This window comes from Haliotis rubra, unplaced genomic scaffold (assembly GCF_003918875.1).
Source record: "Haliotis rubra isolate DU_JTF1 unplaced genomic scaffold, ASM391887v1 Scf17, whole genome shotgun sequence".
Taxonomy (NCBI): domain Eukaryota; kingdom Metazoa; phylum Mollusca; class Gastropoda; order Lepetellida; family Haliotidae; genus Haliotis; species Haliotis rubra.
The window spans coordinates 2,229,581-2,254,258 of NW_025765669.1; the positions used below are offsets into that span (position 1 = coordinate 2,229,581).

General features: G+C 38.2%; 2 protein-coding genes across 2 annotated transcripts; both read left to right on the forward strand.

Annotated features, from left to right (window-relative positions):
* Positions 1–246: 246 nt before the first annotated feature.
* Positions 247–15,004, forward strand: LOC124272407. The gene is made up of 8 exons (XM_046707575.1): positions 247–301; positions 1,160–1,328; positions 2,035–2,227; positions 7,505–7,591; positions 9,470–9,541; positions 11,104–11,234; positions 13,375–13,441; positions 13,697–15,004. Exons 1-8 carry the CDS (start codon positions 247–249, stop codon positions 15,002–15,004), a joined length of 2,082 nt encoding a protein of 693 aa, XP_046563531.1.
* Positions 15,005–15,038: 34 nt separating this feature from the next.
* On the forward strand, positions 15,039–24,067 carry LOC124272470. Its single transcript, XM_046707648.1, has 6 exons — positions 15,039–15,207; positions 15,966–16,023; positions 17,423–17,620; positions 18,912–19,079; positions 22,072–22,197; positions 23,762–24,067. The coding sequence occupies exons 1-6, from the start codon at positions 15,184–15,186 to the stop codon at positions 23,947–23,949; spliced, it is 762 nt and encodes a 253-aa protein (XP_046563604.1). The 5' UTR covers positions 15,039–15,183; the 3' UTR covers positions 23,950–24,067.
* Positions 24,068–24,678: the final 611 nt, after the last annotated feature.

Sequence of the window (24,678 nt, forward strand, 5' to 3'; positions counted from 1 at the left end):
AATTAAATCAGTTCGGCCGTCTCGCGTTTGATTGGACGGTCATAGGTCGCTCTAAGGTTAGCTGAAGCGACCTTTCTACTAGGGTTTGTTAGACTCAGTATATCAGAGTAACGAATAATACTGAGCCTAAGTTTACTTAGACTGGGCCTAATATCTGGATAGTTGATAATATGCATATCAACATGTCTGATGTCATTTGATTGTATTCAGCTGGAAGAGGTGGAATCTATAGCTAGGGGCTATATCATGGCAGAAATTGATCCTCCCTTCTGTGAAGTCAAACACGTCAACAGTAAGATTGGTAAGCCTTTCACTTCATACATAGTTTTACACTGCCATTAATCCAGCAAAATGTTATGGCTGGGACAATGGAAAAAGTTTTCACACATTGTACCCAAATGAAGAATCAAACTTGGACATCAGGTGGAACAAGCAAACACTTTCACCACAAGGCTACCCCTTTTCCATCTGACATACACATGAAATGGTACAGCCGGCGGGGTAGACTAGTGGTTAAAGCGTTGCTGCGTCATGACGAATATCTGTGTTCGATTCCTAACATGGATTCCTAACATATGGTGGCGATCTGTGAATAATTGAGTTTGGACCAGACAATCCAGTGATCAACAGTATGAGCATCAATCTACGCAACTGGGATAAGATGACATGTGTCAATCAAGTCAGCGAGCCTGACCACCCGATTCCATTAGAGAGCCCTTTACAAGGAGAACAGGTTTCTGAAGACCAATTCTAACCAGGATCTTCATGGGTGCATTATAGGACAGAGATCAGTTTGGGGTATAAAATCAACATTTAAGGAAGTTCATTATGAACAAGTATGAAGTTTTTCCTTAGACAAGCATGGGTTACTGAAGATCAATTTTAACCCGGATCTTCATGGGTCTTCTTAGTCATAATAAATGTACCGAATTGCATGTGATTCTCACAAACAAATAACTTAGAGTTCTTCTTCAATATATTTGTGCATAAATTAAATTATTTTATCATTCCTTAAAATGATAGGATAGGGGGGTTGAGGGTGCAATTACCTCGTTCCTACTCCTCTATCATCTATGTTGAGCTAAATGCTCAGACTGAAACAACACTGTATTCTTTTTTTACTTTTAAAATTACCTCATTCAAGTATATTTATTTACAGGTGATGGGGTATTTGCAACTCAGGACCTATCGGAGGGTGACTTTGTGCTGGAATACCATGGAGAACTCATTTCCATGAAAGAGGCCAATGTCCGGAATGAGAAGTATGAAAAAGACAAAGAAGGATCATTCCTTGTGTACTTCCAAGACAAGAAAGGAACACGACTTTGGTATGTAAATTCTAATCTTTACACTCTATGCGTGAGTGAGGGAGTTTAGTTTACACTGATTCTAATCTTTAGCACTCTATGGGGAGTGATGGGAGTTTAGAATCGAACCCGGTCTTTACAACGCTGATTTTACCACCCCATATTCCAGCATATAGTGGAATAACTTGACTCAGTAGTTGTGTTTCCATTGTGGGACATCCATGTTGAAATGGGACTTTTTCCAAGACAAGAACTTTTAGCACCTTACAATAAATGTTGAAACTATTGATGACTGACTTCAGATGTACCTTTCTGTTCACTGAAAATTGTATCATTTATTTTTGTGCTAATTTTCATTATTTTCAAACATTAATATAAAATTTTGCATGCAGTATGAATCAAACTATAAAACAAAGTTTGAAGTATAAAATTCTCACTTTTATATATTATTATGGACTTAGAATTGGTCTTCAGCAACCAATGCTTGTAGTAAAAGGCAACTGACGAGATTGTGTGGTCAAGCTTACTGACTTCATTAACACATCCCAATTGTGTCACCATATCCCAATTGCATAGATCAGTGCTCATGATGTCAATCACTGGATTGTCTGGTCCAAACTATATTATTTACAGACTGCTGTCATATAGCTGGGAAATGGCTAAGGGCGGCATTAAACAAACCAGCAAACAAGATTTTCTGTGGTAAACCTGGGCTTTCTGGTTTCAGTGTGGATGCTACACATTCAAAGGCAGTGGGACGATTCGTGAACGATGGCTGGAAGAAGCATGAAAAGAATTGTTTTCTAAGAATTGTGCAGTGTGAAAACAAGTCGTATATCTGCTTGTTTGCCAATAGAGATATCAAAAGGGGAGAAGAGTTTCGATTTGATTACGGTGTTCCAAAGTTACCTTGGAGAAAGGTAGATGCATTAGTCCTTCACTGTATCTACTATGGAGCATTTTGCACCATATGTTAGTCCCAAAATGATCAAATTATATTTATTCTTGCCACATTTTTAATCACGGGATATGTGTTCTTTTATTTATGGCTAGGTTTGTCTAAATTGCTAACAACTGAAGGGATGGTGTAAATCCAGCTAGGGTCCATGCAGGAAGCAAATGTACAGTAAGTCCTCATGGTCCCTAGCATGGTGATATGCCTTCAGGTGTTGGCAATTCATAGCATGCTTTTATATTGTATTGTCTTCTGTAGTGAGTACATTTTAGATTTACATGCTAGTTTTATATCCATAACTGTGATAATCTAGTTGTTTTTACTGTCCTTCGTTGACAGGCTTTTTATCCCCCGCAACGCGTTTTGCTGGGTGTATTAAAATGCGCTCCGTCCCTCCCAGCACTTTCATCTTTTCCGGACCAGAGCTTCTAAACCGTTCACTATTTCTTCACCAAACTTGGCACATAGATAGATCTGGTGGTGTACTGGTGCCTGGACACAAACCTATACCTTTTGTGACAGCCTATAATGTCATGAAAAACTGTTTCCTTTACAAAAGGTTAATATTTTTCAAAAATCAATTTTTAATGACATATTTACATGACTGTAATGACAATGCCAAATGACATATATTTCTCATCAAAAGTTTAGAGTCATTAGTGTAAATATAGCCACTTACTTCAGGCAATTGTTCTAAACTAAATTTTGCAAAATATTCCATACTTTTTATCCCCCCGGCATGTAATGCGGGGAGATATAGTCGACGGCTCATCGGTCTGTCTGTCCGTCTGTCCGTCCGTCTGTAATCATTTTGTTTCCGGAGCATAACTCAAAAACCGTTCAGTATTTTTCAACAAAAATTGGTAGATATATCAAACAAAACCTAAAGTGGTGCCTTTTGCTATTTACAGATTTTTGTCATTTTTATTTTTCTTGGTTTCCATGGAAACGATTTGAACTTAGTCTCAAAATGAGGGTGACCTTTGTTTCCGGAGCACAACTCGAAAACCGTTCAATATCTTTCTTCAAGACTTGGTAGATATATCAAACATAAGCTAAAGTGGTGCCTTTTGCTACTTGCAGATTTTTGGCATTATATTTTTCTTGGTTTCATTTCCGGAGCACAACTCGAAAACCGTTCAATATCTTTCAACAAAACGTGGTAGATCTATCAAACAGAACGTAAAGTGGTGTCTTTTGCTATTTGCAGGTTTTTGTCATTTTTATTTTTCTTGGTTTCCATGGAAACGTTTTGGACTTAGTCTCAAAAGGGAGGGGTGGGTTTCGTTTCCAGAGCACAACTCGAAAACCGTTCAATATCTTTCATCAAAACTTGGCAGATATGTGAGGCAGATCCCAAAGTGGTGCCTTTTGCTATCTACAGATTTTTGCCATTTTTATTTTTCCTGGTTGCCTTGGAAACGATTCAGACTTAAGTCTTGAAAACCATTTAATATCTTTCAACAGAACTTGGCAGATTTATGAGTCAGATCTTGAAGTGGTGCCTTTTGCTATTTACACATTTTTGGCATTTATAGTTTTCATGATTTCCATGGAAACGATTTGGACTTAGTCTAAAAAGACATCAAGCTGGACTTTAAGTAACTGTCAGATGATTTGTTCTTTCAAATATATGGGGGCCGGGGGATATGTCATCTTCTGATGACTCTTGTCTAAGGTACTGTTTACACATGAACTGATGTACCGGTATTGTAAAATAAATTCGGAACATTGAAAAGATTATTATCATGAGTTCTGTAAATGATAAAAATCAGTGAAAATTGGCAAATTCATTAACAAAAGTTTACACCTAAAAAACAGCTGTTCACATGCACAATATTTGCACATACTTTTCAGCAATTTGATGTATGATCCTCGTGCAATTCATCTGCATAAAGTTTGCAGTGGTTCCCCCAAGTTAGTGGAGAAATCAATCTTCTATATATAGACACACACACACACACACACACACACACACACACACACACACACACACATACATAACATATAGTGATTGTTTTAAGTGAGTCAAGTTTTGAAGAGAAGTATATTTCCATGACAATGCCAATATTACATATTTACAATACTATAATGGCAATACGTGTACAGTGTGAATAGTTCATACAATACAAGTGATTCGCTAATATTTATCAGTACCAGTTTGTTGGCCATTTTATAATAGATGGAACATTTGTATCAACAAACCTTTGGTGCATTGTATACTTAAGAGTGATAACTCTGCACTGGTGTTTTGGAAAACTGTTGATGTATACACTGGAACAGATATATTTAGGTCACCTAGACTGACAGGCCATGTGAGCTTTTGGCATCCATCTTGTCCACAAACATTGAACATTTTTAACTTCCTCAAACGGCCTGATGGATTCAGCTGAAATGAGTGTCTCAGTGAGGATGGTGTAACTAAGTTTTGAACAGTATTTGTGATATATCAAGTTAGGCGTTTATTGTCCCCCGCAACGGGGGACTATGTATTTAGCGGCGTCCATACGTCCCATTTCTTGTTAAAACGATATCTCATGAACTGTTGTACCCAATGTCTTCAAATTATTACCCAGACACCAGTTGATTTTCAAGGTCACCACGACACTTTGAGCACTTTTCAAACTCTTGTTAACACGATATATCTCATGAACTGTCGTACCCAATGTCTTCAAATTTGGTGACAGCCTACATTTGGGGATTACACAGACACCAAGTGATTTGGGTGACCTTGACCTTATCTTCAAGGTCACGGTGACACTTTGACCACTTTCTCTTGTTAACGCAATATCTCATGAACTGTTGTACCCAATATCTTCAAATTTGGTGACAGCCTACATTGTGGGATTACACAGACGCCAAGTGATTTTGGTGACCTTGACCTTATTTTCAAGGTCACCACGACACTTTGACCACTTTTCAAACTGTTGTTAATGCGATATCTCATGAACTGTTGTACCTAATGTCTTCAAATTTGGTGACAGCCTACATTGGGGGATTACCCAGACACCTGATTATTTGGGTGACCTTAACCTTATCTTCATGGTCACCGCGACACTTTGAATACTTTTCAAACTGTTGTTAACATAACATCACATGCACTGTTGTATCAACTTTTTAAACTTATGTAAACGCGATATCTCATAAAACATGGCACCCAGTGTCTTCAATTATGTCGACAGCCTACATTGGGTGATTATGCAGACACCTGTGATTTCAGTCATCTTGTATGTGAGCAAAAAATAAAAAGTAGTAAATATGTTATGGATATTCCATTTTTTAGCAAAAAAAGGTTGTTCCTTATGAGGTTTGAGTCAGTTCAAATTGCAGTTTCATCATGGTCATCAGATAGTTATCAGTATTTTGGATTGAAATATACAATTTTAAAAAGAAAAGTCAGAAATCTTAAACCTGGCCAGGAGCCATATTGGTAAATTTATATCTTATGCTTCTCTGAAAAAACTGTAGGAATTACGCTGAAACTTCATATGTTTGTTTAAATTGGTTTGGGAGGCTGAATCAGATTATCAGCAGAGTTACCACTTCAGCCACTTTGAGGGACGTGGAGTAGCCTTTTGTTTAAGTCATCATGCTGTTCAAAGATTCGGTTTCGATTTCCCAATGTGTGAAGCCTATATCTTGTGTCCTCCACCACAATACAGTCGAGCACCGTTGTGTCGAACTCTGATAACTCAGTATCTCAGTTGTCTTGATATAACATCTCAGTCCCGGCAAAATCCTTCATAATTTATCATTATTCAAGGTGTTTTAACTCAATATTTCTGATATCTCGAAATGATTTCATGGTCCCAACAAACAAAATTACCCTTTTAACTTGATATTTGCAAAGAATCTCAATATTCACCTGTTTTTCATGGGCAAGTATTCCTCTGAACAGAGGTTGTTCCCACACGTTTATGCACGGTGCGGCATGAACCAAAGGGATGCAGTAGTGAAAAATAATTACTGACACTTACTAAATACTTTCTGATAATTACTAAACACTTACTGATAACGGATTTTAGTTTCAAATCAAAACATACAGAGAATCCAATGATAGGTCGGATGTCTCAAAGTTCAGATAACTTGATATTTTTTCTTGGTCCCATGAAAATCGCGACAACGGTGCTCGACTGTATTTGTGATATTGTTAAAGGTGGTGTAAAACCATACTCACTGACTCAATCATTCAGCAACAAAAGCCTGTTTATGACATATTTCAGTAACATTTTAATGTTTATTTAGAATTGGAGCTCAACACATGTTTTAGTTTTGCAATATATTACAATTTTTAAAATGCAGAACTCTAAAACCGTTCACTATTTCTTCACCAAACTTGGCACATAGATAGATCTGGTGGTGTACTGGTGCCTTTTGGTAGTTTTGAAATTCTGAATAAAACATTTTTGCCATTTCCATGGCAAGAAGTTCGACTTAGAATGAAATTAGTGGTAGTGCTCTTTTCCGAAGCAGATCCAAAACCGTTCACTATTTCTTCACCAAACTTGGCACATAGATAGATCTTGTGGTGTACTGGTGCCTTTTGGTAATTTTGGAATTCTGAATAAACTATTTTTGGCGTTTCCGTGGCAACAAGTTTTGACTTAGCCTGAAATTGGTGCTAGTACACTTTTCCGGAACTGAACTCTAAAACCGTTAACTATTTCTCCACCAAACTTGGCACATAGATAGATCTGGTGGTGTACTGGTGCCTTTTGGTAGTTTTGGAATTCTGAATAAAATATTTTTGGCATTTCCATGGCAACAAGTTTTGACTTAGCCTGAAATTGGTGGTAGTGCTCTTTTCCGGAGCAGAACTCTAAAACCATTCAATGTTTCTTCACCAAACTTGGCACATACATAGATCTGGTGGTGTACTGGTGCCTTTTGGTGATTTCTGAATAAAATAATTTTGGCATTTCCATGGCAACAAGTTTGACATAGACTGAAACTGGTGAAAGTGCTCCTTTCTGGAGCAGAACTTTAAAACCCTTTTAATACTCTCCTTCCACTTTTCTATATACACACCTAAATATTTGACATAATCATAACTCGTAGACATAAACATGAAGAGTATTTTGCCATTGTGGGGATATTGATGACTTTGTCTTCTTGTTCCTACTGTCATACAATCATTAGGATTAGAGTGTTTAAGTTAAATATTCAAATAACAATGCTTAAAGCGACTTTTGTTAAGTAGCTATCTTTATTGATATTATTATTTAACCCATTTGTCCTCCAGAAGAGAAGAGGAAAACGAAGAGGAAAATGTGGAATCTGTCCAGGTTGTGTGAGAATTGATGATTGCCGAATGTGTAGAACTTGTAAGGTAAGAATGACTGCAGGCATCACTAGTGGTGTTCCAATTAATTGAAATAATCAAAGATTGGTTGCAGTGACCAAACGACCAAACAATCGATCACATTTTTATCATAATCGAACACAAACGATTTTGGAACTGCTGTTTTAGTGTGTGAAACACTTGACGATGGAACATATTTTTCAAAGTTTTCAGGGCCAAAAACGTGTTTACTTACTTCGAAAACTCCCTTCACTTCCTAAAAAGTCATGACTGAATATTTCTTGAAGTTCCAGGAAGTTTATGTTCATGATATATCATTTGTCATCACTTTAAAGTAGCAAGTTGCATCATTTTACATAGGATGTGAAATTTACAAATGCAATTTGAGCAGTTTCTAAATAAAACCAAAAAACAGCAACAGAGAACCACATATACTTATCTGCAATAACAACCTGAACAGGAAAATATTAAAAATAAACCATTTTTTTCGATGATTGCTCGTTGGTAATGAACCAATTATCAATTGTGAGATTTCAACCAATTCCCAACACTAGGCATGACATAACAGAACTAACTGCAGACCTTCACAATGCTTGTGGGAGCGGTGGGGTAGCCTTGTGGTTAAAGCAATCGCTTATCACGCTGAAGATCCGGGTTCAGTTCCCCACAAGGGTACAATGTGTGAAACCCATTTCTGGTATCCCCTGCTGTGATATTGCTGGAATATTGCTAAAAGCAGCGTAAAATTAAACTTACTCACAATGCTTGTGTGAGTCGGGGCCCACAAAGCAATATTCATGCAACCATTGTGCTATGCATGATGATTCTCTCATACTTCAACATAAGGTTTATGGTAGTCTTGACAATTAAATCATTTTGTGCAAATAGATTCAGGTGTTCTGATACTGTGTTCACTACAAGGGATGACGTTAAGGTAATACTTTCATATCACGTTGACAACCCATGATATAACTGAATTATTGTCATATCAGGATGTCAACCCATGATTTAACTGAAATACTCTCATATCAGGTTGACAAACCATGATTTAAATGAAATACTCTCATATCAGGATGACAACCCATGATTTAACTGAAATACTCTCATATCAGGATGTCAACCCATGATTTAACTGAAATACTCTCATATCAGGATGACAACTCATGATATAACTGAAATACTCTCATATCAGGATGTCAACCAATGAAATAATGGAAATACTCTCATATCATGTTGACAACCCATGTTTTAACTGAACTACTCTCATATCATGTTGACAACCCATGATATAACTGAAATACTCTCATATCATGTTGACAACCCATGATATAATGGAAATACTTTCATATCAGGATGTCAACCCTTGATATAATGGGAATGCTCTCATATCAGGATGACAACCCATGATTTAACTGAAACACTTTCATATCAGGATGTCAACCCATGATATTATGGAAATACTCTCATATCAGGAAGACAATCCATGATTTAAATGAAATACTCTAGATCTCATATCATGTTGACAACCCATGATATAATGGAAATACTTTCATATCAGGATGTCAACCCATGATATAATGGAAATACTTTCATTATAGGGTGACAACCCGTGATATAACTGAAATACTCTCATATCATGTTGACAACCCATGATTTAACTGAAATACTCTCATATCAGGTTGACAACCCATGATATAACTGACAAGCTATGCTTCACAAAACTTATATCCTCAATCATTGTTTTGAAAAACATCCTTTTTATGTCCTAATTAGTTGCTTCTAAAATATAACAATTTCTTAACTTCATCCTGTTTGAATCCTGAATTTACTAGTTAGTCATGGATGACTGCAAGTTTGCTTGCATTTTTGTAATGGCTTGATTTTGATAATCAAATTTACTTTCAGAACATGAAGAGGTTTGGTGGACCAGGCACAATGAAAAAGAAGTGCATGTTGAAACTGTGCCACAAAATGATGGTAGATGTATTAAGCTCTGATCTTCACATTGCCTTATTGTCCTTTTTCCATGTTTAAAGATCTTTTTTCATCAAATAAGGGACCGTTCATAATTTATGGCAGGGGTGTGTGATGATGACTTTCAGGGGTTGGGGGTCACCCATTTTGTTCTGGGGAGCTAGGGGGGTCAGCAATTTTGTACACAGGGGGAATTTTGTATGTTTAAAATTATACTTAGAAACTATGGGAAGGGGAGGGTCACTGATTTTGTCATGCAGGGGTCACTTATTTTGTACATAAATTTCAGGTGGGGTCATTTACATTGTACATGCTTCTCCATAAAAATCATCATCAAACACACACACACACACACACATCACACACACCCAGCCATAAATTATGAACGGTCCCTAACATTTATGGATGGAATATTCTCCACAGACTCAAGTCCATTTACTTTGATCCATACGATGATATTTCTGGTGTGATATTGCTGAAAGATTGCTGAATGGGTAAAAAGCAAAACTTCCCTGCTTTGCTGCAAGTTCATTTTCACGCAAGCATTATGATTTGTAGTGCAAATTCTGTCAGATATTCACAGTTCATATGTCCGTTTCCAGTTATCCGACCGACCCTATCCTAAAATCAAAATCATGAGTGGAGTGCATTTCAACTCATCATTTTCATCCAAATCGAGTATGATATTTTCGTGTTTTACAGTGTACGTAGGGCTAAAATGGATTGCATTGAATTGGCATAATGGGCTCTCACTGACAAAACCTGCAAATAAATAACATGAATAATGATTTGATATAGAAATTTGTCAATATTTCATCACATGGCATTGTAACAACATGATGTGGTATCCTTGAAGACATTCTCAGGTACCCACATGGTGCTACTAAAAACTTGTAAAAGATTTTTTTTAAAAGTTTAAATCGACCCGCCTACTCAATTTTTAAATAGCATGTAATAGGAAACGGACATATCTTTTTTTTGCCTAATGTCCTATAGCTACATACTGGGGATATACATTTGTCCAGACCAGGACACTTTTAGTAGAATTCTTTTTCTTAGTAAATCAAATATTGATATTATTTTGTTCAAGAATACTGTCTTCAGCGATGAAAAAAACTAAAGAACTAAAACATGTATGACTATGATTTGCTCTTAGAATGTCTGTGATTGTCCGTCTTTTTCTTTTTCATGACATTTATCATGCAGGGGTGGAAATAACCCATTGCCCGACGTCCGAGTCCAGTGTTTTTTTCTTTCGGGCTAGCAAATTTGTATGTCACGCTGTACTAGTGTCCAGTTGAATTTCCAATGTTAATTATGTTGTTTATTTAAAAAATCAACAAGAAAATCGGCCAGTATAGTGGGAAAATGATCAGGGCAAGTGATTTTACATGTGCCACTGTACCGGAGTACACTAGCAATTTTAAAGTTATTTCCCTCCCTGAGCATGTGAAACAACCAATTATTGGGGGTGGGGATATTAACACTTACACGTTTTCCCCCAAACAAGCCATGGCTACGTGTTTGTTGTTATCACAGCTGCATTGTTTCTGCTACTACCTCAGGATGCAAGTCCAGGCCAAAGCTTCACACCGCAAAACATGGTTACGAGCAGCCAGAAACTACCCACAACTGTAAAGAAGACAGATGAGAAGGCTGTCAACCCTTCCACGCAGCCAGTGACGAAATCTAAGAGGTTTGTACATGGTCATTAGAATGATAAACAGATCAGCGTACAGTTTTATATGTACAGAGTGTGGGTGAGTGGGTGCATGGGGTTTTGCACCACTTTTAGCAATATTCCATCAGGGTTTTACATGATGCCCACATGTGCTTCCAGTAAGCACAAATGTAGGTAATGGAGGCAGAAAAAAACATTCACTGTGTCCTGGCAGATGGACAATTTATTCATTGTACCAACAAAACATCTATGACTTTGTTTGGTTGTTTCTTTCAGAGCAGTTACGTCATCCACCAGTCCACTTGATCAATGATTCATTCCAGGCTCTTAAGAATTATCAAAATGTACAGTTCTCTATACCATTATTTCATAGGACTCTCACATTACCTGCAAGGACCCTTAAAACTAATAATTGGGGGCCCCCAGTACCCCCATGTATGTGAGTCGAAACCCCCTGATATTAAAGGCCAGAGATTAACCAGTCTTGATTTATGAGTGAGGAAGTGGGTATGTTTTTTATGGCGCTTTTCAGCAATATTCTAGTAATATCACAGCAGGGGAACAATGGAATTCGCACATTGGAATTGATTCCTTCATCACGCTGAAGACACAGGTTCGATTCCCCACATGGGCACATTGTGTGAAGACCATTTGTGGTGTACCCCGCCATGATATTGCTGGAATATTGCTTGAAGCGGGGTAAAATCCAACTCACTCACTCACTCACTCACTCACTCACTCACTCACTCACTCACTCACTCACTCACTCACTCACTCACTCACTCACTCACTCACTCACTCACTCACTCACTCACTCACTCACTCACTGAATTGCGGATCACAAATTATTGCAATACTGATTGAGGAATTGTGATTCAAACCACAACATACTGCTTGCAGTCCTTCACCTATGATAAGTTATGAACCTGAAAAAACGTACCCACACATTTTTGACAACATTGTGTTTTGTTTCAAGGTAGCTATGGTCACATCACATCCGATTAAGTATTCACTCATTATGTACAGGAAATTGGTCTCAAAGCATTCTGCTGATTTTTATAGGAAACTGTGGCTAATTTCATAATTTCAATTCTTCTTGAATAGAAATATTTATAAGTTTATCAATGAAGTGCCGGATTGTAAACCTCTTTCAGAGGTACAGATAAGCTGCGTATCTGCGTAAATTACGCAAATATTTATGTGAAAACTCAATTCCTATTAAGTCTGTTGCGTACAAGTACGCTTGAAGTTTTGTAAATACTCAATAACTGTGATCTAACATGCGTACACACACAAAAATGTCAAATCTTCACTTGCGTACTGGGTGGATAGATAAAATAACTGAGGTATATTGAGAGGTTCTATTTCAGGACATGAACTTGACAACTTGCAGTCTTTCTTATCGTTTCTCATATTATGTATCAAGTATGCAGGTATCAAATATAAATAACAAACACTAACATTTAAACTTTATTATATTTTAAAAATTAATGGAACATTTCAAAATGCCCAATTGAGTTTGAGTCAGGTGAGTACAATTTATTTGGTTACTCAAAAGAAACTTAGGTAGGATACCCAATTAAGATGAACACAAGCGAGTACTTAACTCAATGACCCAAAACGTTATCTGTAGCTCTGTTCTTTATTGCAATAGATACTATGTTTGTCAATCCATAAAAAATAGTCCGCCCGGAGAGGAAGGCTGCGGGTTCGATCCCCGACCGCGTCATACCAAAAGACGTTAAAATATGGTACTTGTTGGTCCCTGCCTGGCGTTCGGCATTAATGGTTACAACAAGGACTGGTCGGCTCGGAGTCAGTATAATGTGTCTGAGTGGGGTATTCATGCTTCACTGCAGGCATGGTATCTCAGTGGGCTAGCACTATAAAACCAGCTTAAGTCTGGGCTAGTACAAGCAGCCGCACATACACATACACACGCATGCACGTCGTCATATGACCGAAATATTCTCAAGCACGACGTAAAACCCAATTTCACCTCACCTCACCATAAAAATGTTCCTCTTCATCATACCAGCTTCTAAATGCCACTTAAAGAAGTTTTCCATTATGGTCAGTATATCTGTAAAACTATTTGGTTATAGCGCTTACAAAGGCAAGGTTGATGGTAATGATGTGCATTTTATATTTTCAGGACCGATCACGAATATGATGACTTTGTTTCACAACAGAGAAAGACTGCATCACAAGATAATAGAAAGGTCATTTGATGAGTCAGTATATTGAGTAACGGTACCTAGGATACATATTTCAAGATAGTATTATTGGTTATATGAAATAATATTGACAAGAATTCTGTAAATGTTCTTCATTGTTGGGGGAGGGATGCTCATGCTAATCTTTCTTGTGACCTCTATCTGGTCTGACACATGCTTAATAATGTCACTGGAATAATAAGGTATGCAACATCACTCACTCATTTACACAAATTCAAATTAATACTTGATATTTTTCAGAGAAAAAGTTGCCCAGTATCTCTGCCGCGAATCAAATTAAGTCGTCCAAAAACATCCAAAAAGTGCTTAAAATATTCAGCTGTGCCCTCCAGAAAGACGAGAGGAGTCGGTAATAGGAACCAAAGTACGATCTCGCCAAAAGATTCAGGAACATCAAACTTGATAAGTAAGAACACCAGGAGTAAGGTGTATGACTTTGATAACTTTGATGAAATTCAACCATTAGAGAGTGGAAGTCAAGAAGTGAGGAAGCAAACTCACAGTGAAGAACATACGTCTGCTCCAGGGCAAAGCAGACGCAAGGATAAAGAACATACGTCAACTCCAGGGCAAAGCAGACGCAAGGATATTGAACATACATCAACTCCAGGGCAAAGCAGACGCAAGGATATTGAACATACATCAACTCCAGGGCAAAGCAGACGCAAGGATAAAGAACATACGTCAACTCCAGGGCAAAGCAGCTGCAAGGATATTGAACATGTATCTGCTCCAGGGCAGGGCAGACGCAAGGATATTGAACATACATCAACTCCAGGGCAAAGCAGACGCAAGGATAAAGAACATACGTCTGCTCCAGGGCAAAGCAGACGCAAGGATAAAGACCATATGTCTGCTCCAGGGCAAAGCAGACGCAAGGATAAAGAACATACGTCAACTCCATGGCGAATCCGGTACAAGGATAAAGAACATATGTCTGCTCCAGGGCAAAGCAGCTGCAAGGATAAAGATACAGCCTGGTTTGAGGGCACTGAGTTAGCAGAGGAAGCTGAGCAGAATACAGAAGAGGAGAGTCAGAATGTAAGTAGTCAGAATGATATGACCTACCTCACTCAGAGGAAGTACAGCAGCACTACCAGACGGGCCAAGTTGGATGGCATTATTGCAAAGCTAAGGTCGAAATCTGATAGTTTTATGGCAGAACTGAGCAGTGATGATGTATTCCTAAAGGACAAGAACATATCAAAGAAGAGACGATGTAGGAGTGATATATTTGAAAAGGAGGACAGGCCATCTGGAGGACTTTTATCTAAAAGAGAAAGTTCTGAAGTTCAAGATAACAAACCAATCATGGAAAAGGAGAATGTACCATGTGGGAGACGTTTGTCTAAAAGAAAAAGTTCCGAAGTTAGTGAGAACCAACCAGTCATGGAAAAGGAGAATGTACCACGTGAGAGACGTTTGTCTAAAAGAAAAAGCTCCGAAGTTCAAGATAACCAACCAATCCTGGAAAAGGAGAATGTACAATGTGGGGGACGTTTGTCGAGAAGAGAAAGCTCCGAAGTTCAAGATAACCAACCAAGCTGAAAAGGAGAAATTCAAGAGATTGAGAAACAATTCAAGAGATTCAGAAACAATCTAAGCGGAAAGGAAGTCGTAGTGAAACAATTCCAGCTGAGGCTGATGATGCATCAGCCATAGAAACAGTCACAAGGAGTGCACCCTTTGATCTTAGTGTCATATCTCATGTTCCAGCTGAGACATGTATGTTTCCTTTCTTTGAGGACAGGGTGAGTATAAGTGATTATCAAGCTTTAGTGAGCAAGTTTCTAGCACATAAGGGCCAAATGACTATTTAAACGTTTCACGATGTGTTTTTGTTGGTCAGTATGGAGAAACACTTAAACAGATGAGCTATATTTAAGGAGAGTGCATGTATTAGTTTCATATTGGGCTTTGGGTTTGTCTACTAAATATTTTTATTTACAAATATGAATTGTGAAGTTTTTATTTTGACTCTGTATACATGGGGACAGTGGGGTAGCCTAGTGGTTAAAGTGTTCGCTTGTCACGCTGAAGACACGGGTTCGATTCCCCATATCGGTACAATGTGTGAAGCCCATTTCTGGATTCCCCCGCCGCGATATTGCTTGAATATTGCTAAAAGCAGCGTAAGACCATACTCACTAACTCAAAACATCAAAATTAACTACCTGTGGATGTTTTCACTGATGTTTACCTCAATTTACATTAATAACTTATCTTTGTTAACATTTAGGTAGTTGCATCATGTCTGCATAATGCATCTATTCATTAGGTTGTGTACCAGGTATTCAAAATACAAACTGTTATTATTTTCAAAACTCTTTTGAAACTTTTTTTAGCACTTTTCTCTTTGTTATTGGCCTGATTTCTGATCTATTTTGTAGGCATTTCAAAATGACTTCAGTAATTGTGCAAGAAAATTTGGTCATAAAATTAAAAAGAACTTAGTGCTGAGATCTCTTATTTTGCTTTAGGAATTATTTGCACACATGATTATTTTCAGACTCAAGATGCTTTTGAAGAAACAACTATCATTGAACCAGATGCAGAAAATCCCAAGGGTAATTTAGGTGTTTTTTTAGTAATTTGTGTATATAATAATGAAATGTATTTCAATATCATTGACAATAGTTTTCCTCCTTCATAGAAGGTAAGGGTTACTGATGGCCTATAATCTAAGCTGCCATGAATTGCTATTCAGAGTTGTATCCCTTATATGTGCAGGAAAAACTTTTCATAGGTTTGAACCACAGGCCCTCGTATCTTTGCGAGGATTAGAGATGTTAAAATAGTCTGTAACATTTGAGATGACCCCCCGACTGGAAATCCTTCACAGTACAATACGTAATGACAAGGCCGGACACTTGGGTACACCCTACCCGCCTGCTTTGCCATTTGCATGAGATGGTAGCGTAGCGATCGGCAAAGCAGGTCGGTGGGGTACACCGAAATGTCCTTGTCATAATGTTTTGTACTTTGTAGCATTTCGAGTCAGGGTTATCTCAAAAAAATATTTTTCTTAAAGAAATATATCACAAAGACATGAGGGCCTGTGGTTTGAACTTCTGTCTGACTTGTGGTGTGTGAGTTCCATACATGTGCTCATGGGTTTCACCAAAGTGGTATATGTGTGAGACCTCCATGGTATATGTGTGTATATGTGAGACCTCCATGGTATATGGGTGAGACCTCCATCACTTCAGGCATTTCTCTCACCCTCAAGACTGACTGAGTCCATGGTATTGTGTGAGGCTTTTATGCAATATTACAGAGACATCCATGGTATATGCGGGGGGACACCAGAAATATGTGTGGGCCTCCATGGTATAAGGTGTGTACCCATGTGTGGAGATTGGTATATGTGTGGACCTCCATGGTAGGTGCCCACCTCCATGGTATATGTGTGAGACCTCCATGGTATATGTGTGAGACCTCCTCATTCTCTCTCACATCAAGAGGGGTGGTGGGGTAGGCTAGTGGTTAAAGCGTTCGCTGATTCGTGCCCCAGATTCGTTCACAGATTCGTGCCCCCACGTGGGTACAATGTGTGAAGCCCATTTCTGGTGTCCCCTGCTGTGATATTGCTGGAATAAAGCGACATAAAACCCAACTCACTTATTCACTCTCACATCATGCAAAGGTACCGATATAACTGTAATTCTGTTCAAAGTGGCATTAAACCTAGCTCAGTCTCTCGCATGTATTTTCAGTCGCCATAACAAAACAGTTTTAATGATGCATTGATAGCTTCAGGTTTTTGTTTTTAATAAATTTAGGGGTTTTGAAGCATACATGCATAACAAAGTTTCCATATGAAATATGATTATTACAAAAATGAAGGTCTAAATGTGTCTTTATTTCTTGACTCATATAGTGTCAAAGGAGGAAATGGATTCCTCTTATTGCAAATAGTATTGAAAACCTCAAATCCAACTCACCCGCTCATTCACTTAATCACAGGAGCTGACACCAACTCTTCTGATGAAACACGATATAGTCTAGTCCAGAGCTACCAGGAGTGTCTGTCTGACATGGTGGAGTTCCTTGAGAAGAGAGCAGCTCACCTGGAGGAAGTTGGACCATCCAGTCGAAGAAAACTTGTGAAGAGACTGACTCGGAAAAAGGCTAGAATAGAAGACCTTTTGATTGAAGTATCTGGTAAAATGAAATTCCTGGTAAACGTTCATATATATTAAGATGGCATGCTAAAGTAATGATGCAAATCCAAAGATTGGTTTGGATTGGTAGGTGATAGAAAAATCTTATTTTTTTTATTAAATCCTTGACCTGATTTTAGTCCATAAATAATATCGCTATTTGACTTGTTCTGTTTTATAGCATTCCTTTGGATTATTATTATTATCCCCCGCCGCGCGTTTAGCGTGAAGCGGGGGGATATAGTATAAGGCTCCATCCTTCTATCCGTCCGACGTACGTACGTGCGTACAAATTGGAATATCTTAAGAACCGTTCACTAGATTCTTTTCATATTTGGTACCTAGGTTCATCACAGTATAAGAAAGGTCCAAGTCGGGTATGGTGACCTTGACCTTCATTTCAAGGTCACAAGGGGACTTAAACGTTTTACCTGCATGTTAAGCTATCTCAAGAACCGTTCCCTGGATTTTCTTCATATTCAATACCAAGCTTTATCTAGGGAAGGCACAGAGCCCAGTTGATTTTGGTGACCTTCACGTAATTTTCAAGGTCATGGCAACACTTTGAAGATTTCAGCATGTTAGCTATCTCAAGAACCGTTCCCTGGATTTTCTTCATATTGAACACCAAGCTTTAAGGTCACAGAGACACTTTGAAGATTATCAGCATGTTAAATTGCATGTAAAGATAGTCAGCAAGATATCGCAAAAAATATTCCCTGGATTTTCTTCATATTTGACTCAAACCTTCATCACATCATTTTTCAGGGTCACGACAACACTTTGAAGATTTCAGCATGTTAACCTGAATTGTCAGCAAGATATTTCAAGAACGGTTCACTGGATTTTCTTCATAGACTTTCAAGACTTCCCTTGAATGTTTTTCAAAAAGCAATTTCTTTAGTACTATTTTTGCATATTTCATACACTATGACATTCATGTCAAGGTCATTATGGGAAGCCAACTTCTGGTGTCTCAACATGGCTAAAATATTGCCAAAAGTAACATAAAACCCAGCTCACTCACACACACACTCACTCTGAATTTTCCATTCTTAAGTTGGCAGATCTGTAAACTAAGCAACAAATGTAAGGCCTTAGAAGGGTACAATTTGTGAAGCCCATTTCTGGTGTCCCCTGCCGTGATATTGCTGGAATATTGCTAAAGCAGCTTAAAGTCATACCCAGTCAGTCAGTCAGTCAGTCTGAAACAAAACATAGTCTACTAGTTCATAGTGCACAACTGACATTTGAGTCACTCATGATCCAGATTAATTTTGAATGTATTTTAGAGAAAAATGAGAAAAAAGATACCAGTGGGTCCAGCATGTTTCCAAGACGACGGAAGCTTGAGGGTCACGGAGCTTCCAGAATGTTGCAGAGGCTGTACAAGACTCTAATGATTCAGACTGCCGAGTGTGTCCAAGAGCGACTGGATGAGACAAGTTTTGAACTGCAAGGTAGCTCACTAAATCTTCATTCAGATGATTTGAAAAATGCTATGTATATTAACTGACTTTTTAAAAAAAGAAATAGTCAAAAACTGAAAATAATTATGAAGAGCATGCTTAAATGAAAATTTACATGTTCACTGCAAAACAGTGGTATGATTGGCTTATAGTATGCTTAACACTACAACATTCATATATTTGAGGACTAAAATGTAGACAAAGGATGGTTTTCTCTACTAATATTTGTTATGCCTTGTCTAAACTAAACAGATGACCACTTTCCTTCAGTGTTAAATGCCATAATAAGCAGGTGAGCTACAGAGCCTATGGGTTTGGGTTCCTGGTTGCAATGATCATCATGATTGTTTGGCAGTCTTCACTACTGTTACAGTTAAATCACAATGTAAGTGCAGGTTATTAGTTTTGGAACAGTTTGATGAGTGCTATGACTACTGCATGTTGAATTGCGAAGATTTCATTTTGGCAATATTTTGCGTGCATCTACACGATATCTAATTGGGATGAAAATTGATTTTAGTTCCCGACTATTGAATTATTTTATTTCTGAATTATCGCCCGGGCGGTTATATGGTCCATTTTTCCCCCCAAATTTTCCCCAAATTTCCATTTTACAGCCCTGGGTGGCTTTCCGGAAAATCCCGGTACATTTACCTTTCCACAATGTGTTCGAAAGTATAGGTTATCCATTTGTCTGAGGCACTGCTGTTTGCTGTGCCAAGTGGCATATCTATGATCATGGGTTTCATGTGATGTAAGGACTTCCAGGTTAACTGCAATGGTTGTTGGGGTGGTGGGGTAGCCTAGTGGTTTAGGTATTGGCTCGGCACACAGAAGACCTGGGTTTGATTCCCCAAATGGGCACAGTGTATGAACCCATTTCTGGTGTCCCAAGCTGTGATATTGCTGGAATATTGCTAAAAGCATCATAAAACTAAACTCACTCATTCACTCCAAGCATTGTTAAACCAAAATTACTAACTCACTCTTCTATCCAATTCCACCACACCTGGGGCGGTGGGGTAGCCTAATGGTTAAAGCGTTGGCTCGTCACGACGAAGACCCGGGTTCGAATCCCCACATGGGTACAATGTGTGAAGCCCATTTCTGGTGACCCCGCTGTGATGTTGCTGGAATATTGCTTAAAGCGGCGTTAAACCAAAACTCAGTCAGTCAGTCCACCACACCTTGACGCACCAGTCTGGAGTTGCATATATAACTACACATAATGAAATCATTCCAGAATCTGCAGAGCACTACAAGGGTTTTAGTGTAGTTGAGGTACAACTCTGATTATTGTCTGAGATATGTTTAGTAATGAGCTTTTGTAATGTGTTTTTGTAATAGATACCCATATGTTTCTCTGAAAGAAGATCAATTTTCAGTCAAAATGGCTGATACGGTATTTTTGTATTCTATTATGACTATTGAAACTATCAATGGCATGAATGCTAAATATGTACATTTGCAACAGCCCATGAAACAGGACAATATTTACATTAGTAACAGCCCATGAAACAGGACAGCTGTTGGATTGGATCAGCAATGCCGCTACAGGTGGTAGTAATGACTGCAGCTAAAAGATTTGTTACATATGGAATAATATTATATAGATATGGCATGGGGTGAATGGTTTCAGCACATCATAAACAGGTTGAGGTTATGAAACCTTGTGTTTAGGCCAGACCAATTTTATTTCTCGTTTTACGGATCTGCCGGTTGTATTTTTTCAAGAATAAAAAAAAATGTATAAAAATCTGCCCCGTTCAAAAAATAAAATCCTAATGTTAAGATATATGGGAGTGAGACTTCGACTATGCAAGGCAGTTTGTTGGACACTGAAACACCAGTATCTGTTCTCAGAGACTTTAAACTGAATTATCGAACATTATTTGTGTTAGAAATCAGTGCTTCGAGCATCTCAGCAAGTGTGAACGTGAAAAACAATGCCTTTGAAAAACTCATGTGGGTTTTTGCTTTGACTGGTGAATTTTTATGTATTTTTTTCCCCTCCTGCCTTTAGGTTTTCTGAGGTAAAAAATCTGTAAAACAAGAAATACAATTGGTCTGGCCTTGAGGAAATATAAAAGGATGTAATATTAAGCTTGATATACACCTTCTCTAATAACAGGCAGGGTGGTGGGGTAGTCTAGTGGTTAAAGCGTTCGCTTCTCATACCAAAGACTCGGGTTCAATATTACACATGGGTACACCCTGCATCCCATTTCTTGCTTATTGTCTGGACTAATATTTAAGGAATGGTACATACTTGAAAGAAAGACCTTGAAGAAATGGTGGTGGAGGGGCTGCTCATGTATACATTGATATCAGGCAAAAACATTTGCAATTTGTTGATATTTCTATCCTACCTCCTTAAACTAATATTAGAGATGCCATTATAAATTACAGTCAAATCCCGATGAGTCGAATGCCCGGTGTCTCGAATATTATGCATAACTCGAACTAGCTGTCGGTCCCGACCATTCCCTGTTATAGTTGTCATCATTTGAATACTGGTTACACGAATTCGTCTCATAAATACACACGATGACTCGAAAAGGTAAGTTGGTCCCATGAGATTCAGACAACAGCAATCTTGTATACATAAGCCGAAGTCAGTCAAGGAGAAGTTGATTTGTGTAGCAAACTGATCCAATTAACAAACTAGCGCGGCTCACACCTTTCCGCCATTGACGGGTGAGTTCAAAAGGCAGATTAGTGATTTTATGGAAATCACTGTCTGTGCTAATCAGACTGGAACTGATAAGGTGCCCCTATTAGTGATATGGAAATCTTTAGATAAACAAATGCTTAGGCGGAGGAATTAGGACTGGATCATCTTTTTTTCTACCCTCATAGACATACCTATGTCTCGAATACATGGATAAGTCGAATTTATTCCTTGGTCCCCAGCGATTCGACTCATCGGGATTTGACTGTAGCTGTATTTTCATAAAATGGAGACATGTTTGTTTGAATATAGTGACCTTCAAGCAGGACGAAGACGTCAACCAGGGTGAGGAACAAATGGATGTGCCTGACGAAGAGCTGGAGGGTGGAGAATCCAGTGATGATAAACCTGAGACATGGAAAGACATATCTGTTGTCGGTGAGAACATTTCTTTTAACTCACAACTGTAGAGATCTTAATTAACTGCAAATTTAAATATTTTCTTCATGTGTCCTTGTTAAATTTTACCCGTGAAGGACCAGGTTAGAATGTTGACCTTCAGTAACCCATGTAACCCATGCTTGTCGTAAGAGGCGACTAACAGGATCGGGTGGTCAGGCTCGCTGACTTGGTTGACACATGTCATCGGTTCCCCATTGCACAGATCGATGCTCATGCTGTTGATCACTGGATTGTCTGGTCCAGACTCGATTGTTTACAGACCGACCGCCATATAGCTGGAATATAGCTGGGTGCAGCATAAAACTAAACTCACTCACTCACTCACCTTGTTAAATTCTTCATTTCACAGTTTGTGTCGAGGAGAAACCTCCTAATAAAGAAGTCTGTGCTAGAAACCAGAGTCAATAATACATTTGTACCTATATCATGAGCATGTTAATGAATCACTATCATTTATGGACTCATTATGATAGGCAGAGTGGTGGGGTAGCCCAGTGGTTAAAACGTTCGCTCATCACACCAAAGACCCGGGTTGATTCCCCACATGAGTATAATGTGTGAAGCCCATTTCTTGTGTCCCCACTAGATATTGCTGGAATATTGCTAAAAGTGGAGTAAAACCCAACTCACTCACTTAGATTGGCACCCACTGAGTTTCAGCCATTGTGGTAAGGGCTATTGACCCACAATTATTCAAAGAAGGGTCTGTGTCTTGCAGTTGACTATTTAAAATATAAGAATTAATATACATTTAAAATATATTTTAAATAAGGTTAAAGTATCATCAAATTAGTAGAAATAGAATGGATTAGAATTGTTCATGATGTCAATCACTGGATTATCTGATTCGATAATTACGGACCATACTCATGTAGCTTGAATATTTCTGAGTGAAGCATTAACCAACAAACATCAAATTATTATTTCACATTCAGGTGAGCTACAGAGCCTTGTTGCTATATTTTCAGCTAATTTTAAAGATGCTTCTTTATTATCCTCCACCACAAAGTGTTATGGGATATAGGTTTGATGGGGACAGATTTTCGCAAAAATATTTCCTTATAGATAGGGAAACCGAATTTGATTTGGTATGTGTTTTCAGGACAAGAATGCCTTGATAGAGTTCAAAAACGGAAACTGTGTTGCAATTTGTTACAGAGTTATTGCCCTTGTCATGCATTTCTTGACTTAGTGCACATGATCCCCAATGGGATTTTCTCAGTAACTGTTATAGATAGGGAAACCAAATGTGATATGTGTTTTCAGGACATGAATGTCGTGGTGGAGTTAAAAAACAGGACCCAAATAGGAACAGAACACTGTGGTGGGGATATTGATGACCATGTCTTCTTGTTTTCATTTGAATTATATAATCAAAGTTACAATTATATAATATTTTTGGTTTAACCACAGACCAAAGTTTTGATAAAAGAAGTGTTTAAATAATATTAAATATTCTGCTCCACAAACTAACATCACAGACTGAACAGACGACTGATGTACAAGCTGATTGCTTGATTGTTTTCAATCTTTGTTTTAGTTAAGTACTCAGCAGAGACCCAGAGTGGCAAGGAGGAAGGAGACTTCAAGGTCAAGGAGCAGATATCCAGTATGGTACAGTTCCTGGATTCCAGGATCTCTCAGCTTCAAGGAGAAACCAGTGATGTCCACAGAATCCTTAAAAAGACAATCAAGAAAATCAAAAAGAAAATGCTGATATTATCATAAGTCTAGGGATCCAGTCTAAGTAAACTTAGACTCAGTATTATTCGTTACACTGCTGTACTGAGTCTAACAAAACCTTGTGGAAGGTCGCGTCAGATAACCTTTTCAATTGACCAATCAGAACACAGCTTACCAAATCGCTAAAGTTGACATTCACACATACCTTTTGAACTTTTACCTGCAAATGCTATTTTCCGTACGATCGGTTCCTAGTGAGGCACGCCATAGCAGTGAGTAAACAGTCGCTGAAAATAGCGTTTTGTCAGTATTCAAGCATGTCAGCTTGCTGAAATATTAGCTAATGATAGCCATGTCACCAGAAACCCCAAAGCGTATTCTGCGGTATATACTGCAGGGCAAATATCTGTGTTTTATGCAATTTTCATTTGTTGGGAGATCAGTGTTGGCGAACGGGGAAGAGAAAATCCATTTTGTAAGTCCTGGCGAACCCTAAATAGTAGCTGTTGTCTGATTGGTTAAATCCGTTCGGCCGTCTCGCGTTTGATTGGACAGTCATATGTTGCTTAAAGGTTACCTGACGGGACCTTCCACAAGGTTTTGTTAGACTCAGTATAGCAGTGTAAAGAATAATACTGAGCCTAAGTTTACTTAGACTGTCTAGGGATCCTAAAGATAATAAAGAAAATTCTCATCTTGCATGTTAAAGGATCACTTATAAGAATGATCAAGGTTAAAAGGGTGCTGATATTATTGAAGTCGGAGAATGCATAT

Bases quoted from the DNA above. Each gene is read 5' to 3' on its own strand.
- LOC124272407 (XM_046707575.1), top strand. From the start codon at position 247: ATGGCAGAAATTGATCCTCCCTTCTGTGAAGTCAAACACGTCAACAGT. The intron at 302-1,159 runs GTAAGCCTTTCA...ATTTATTTACAG, and splicing joins ACACGTCAACAGTAAGATTG to GTGATGGGGTATTTGCAACT. The intron at 11,235-13,374 runs GTTTGTACATGG...TTATATTTTCAG, and splicing joins CCAGTGACGAAATCTAAGAG to GACCGATCACGAATATGATG.
- LOC124272470 (XM_046707648.1), top strand. From the start codon at position 15,184: ATGTTTCCTTTCTTTGAGGACAGG. The intron at 16,024-17,422 runs GTAATTTAGGTG...ACTTAATCACAG, and splicing joins AGATGCAGAAAATCCCAAGG to GAGCTGACACCAACTCTTCT. The intron at 17,621-18,911 runs GTAAAATGAAAT...AATGTATTTTAG, and splicing joins CCTTTTGATTGAAGTATCTG to AGAAAAATGAGAAAAAAGAT.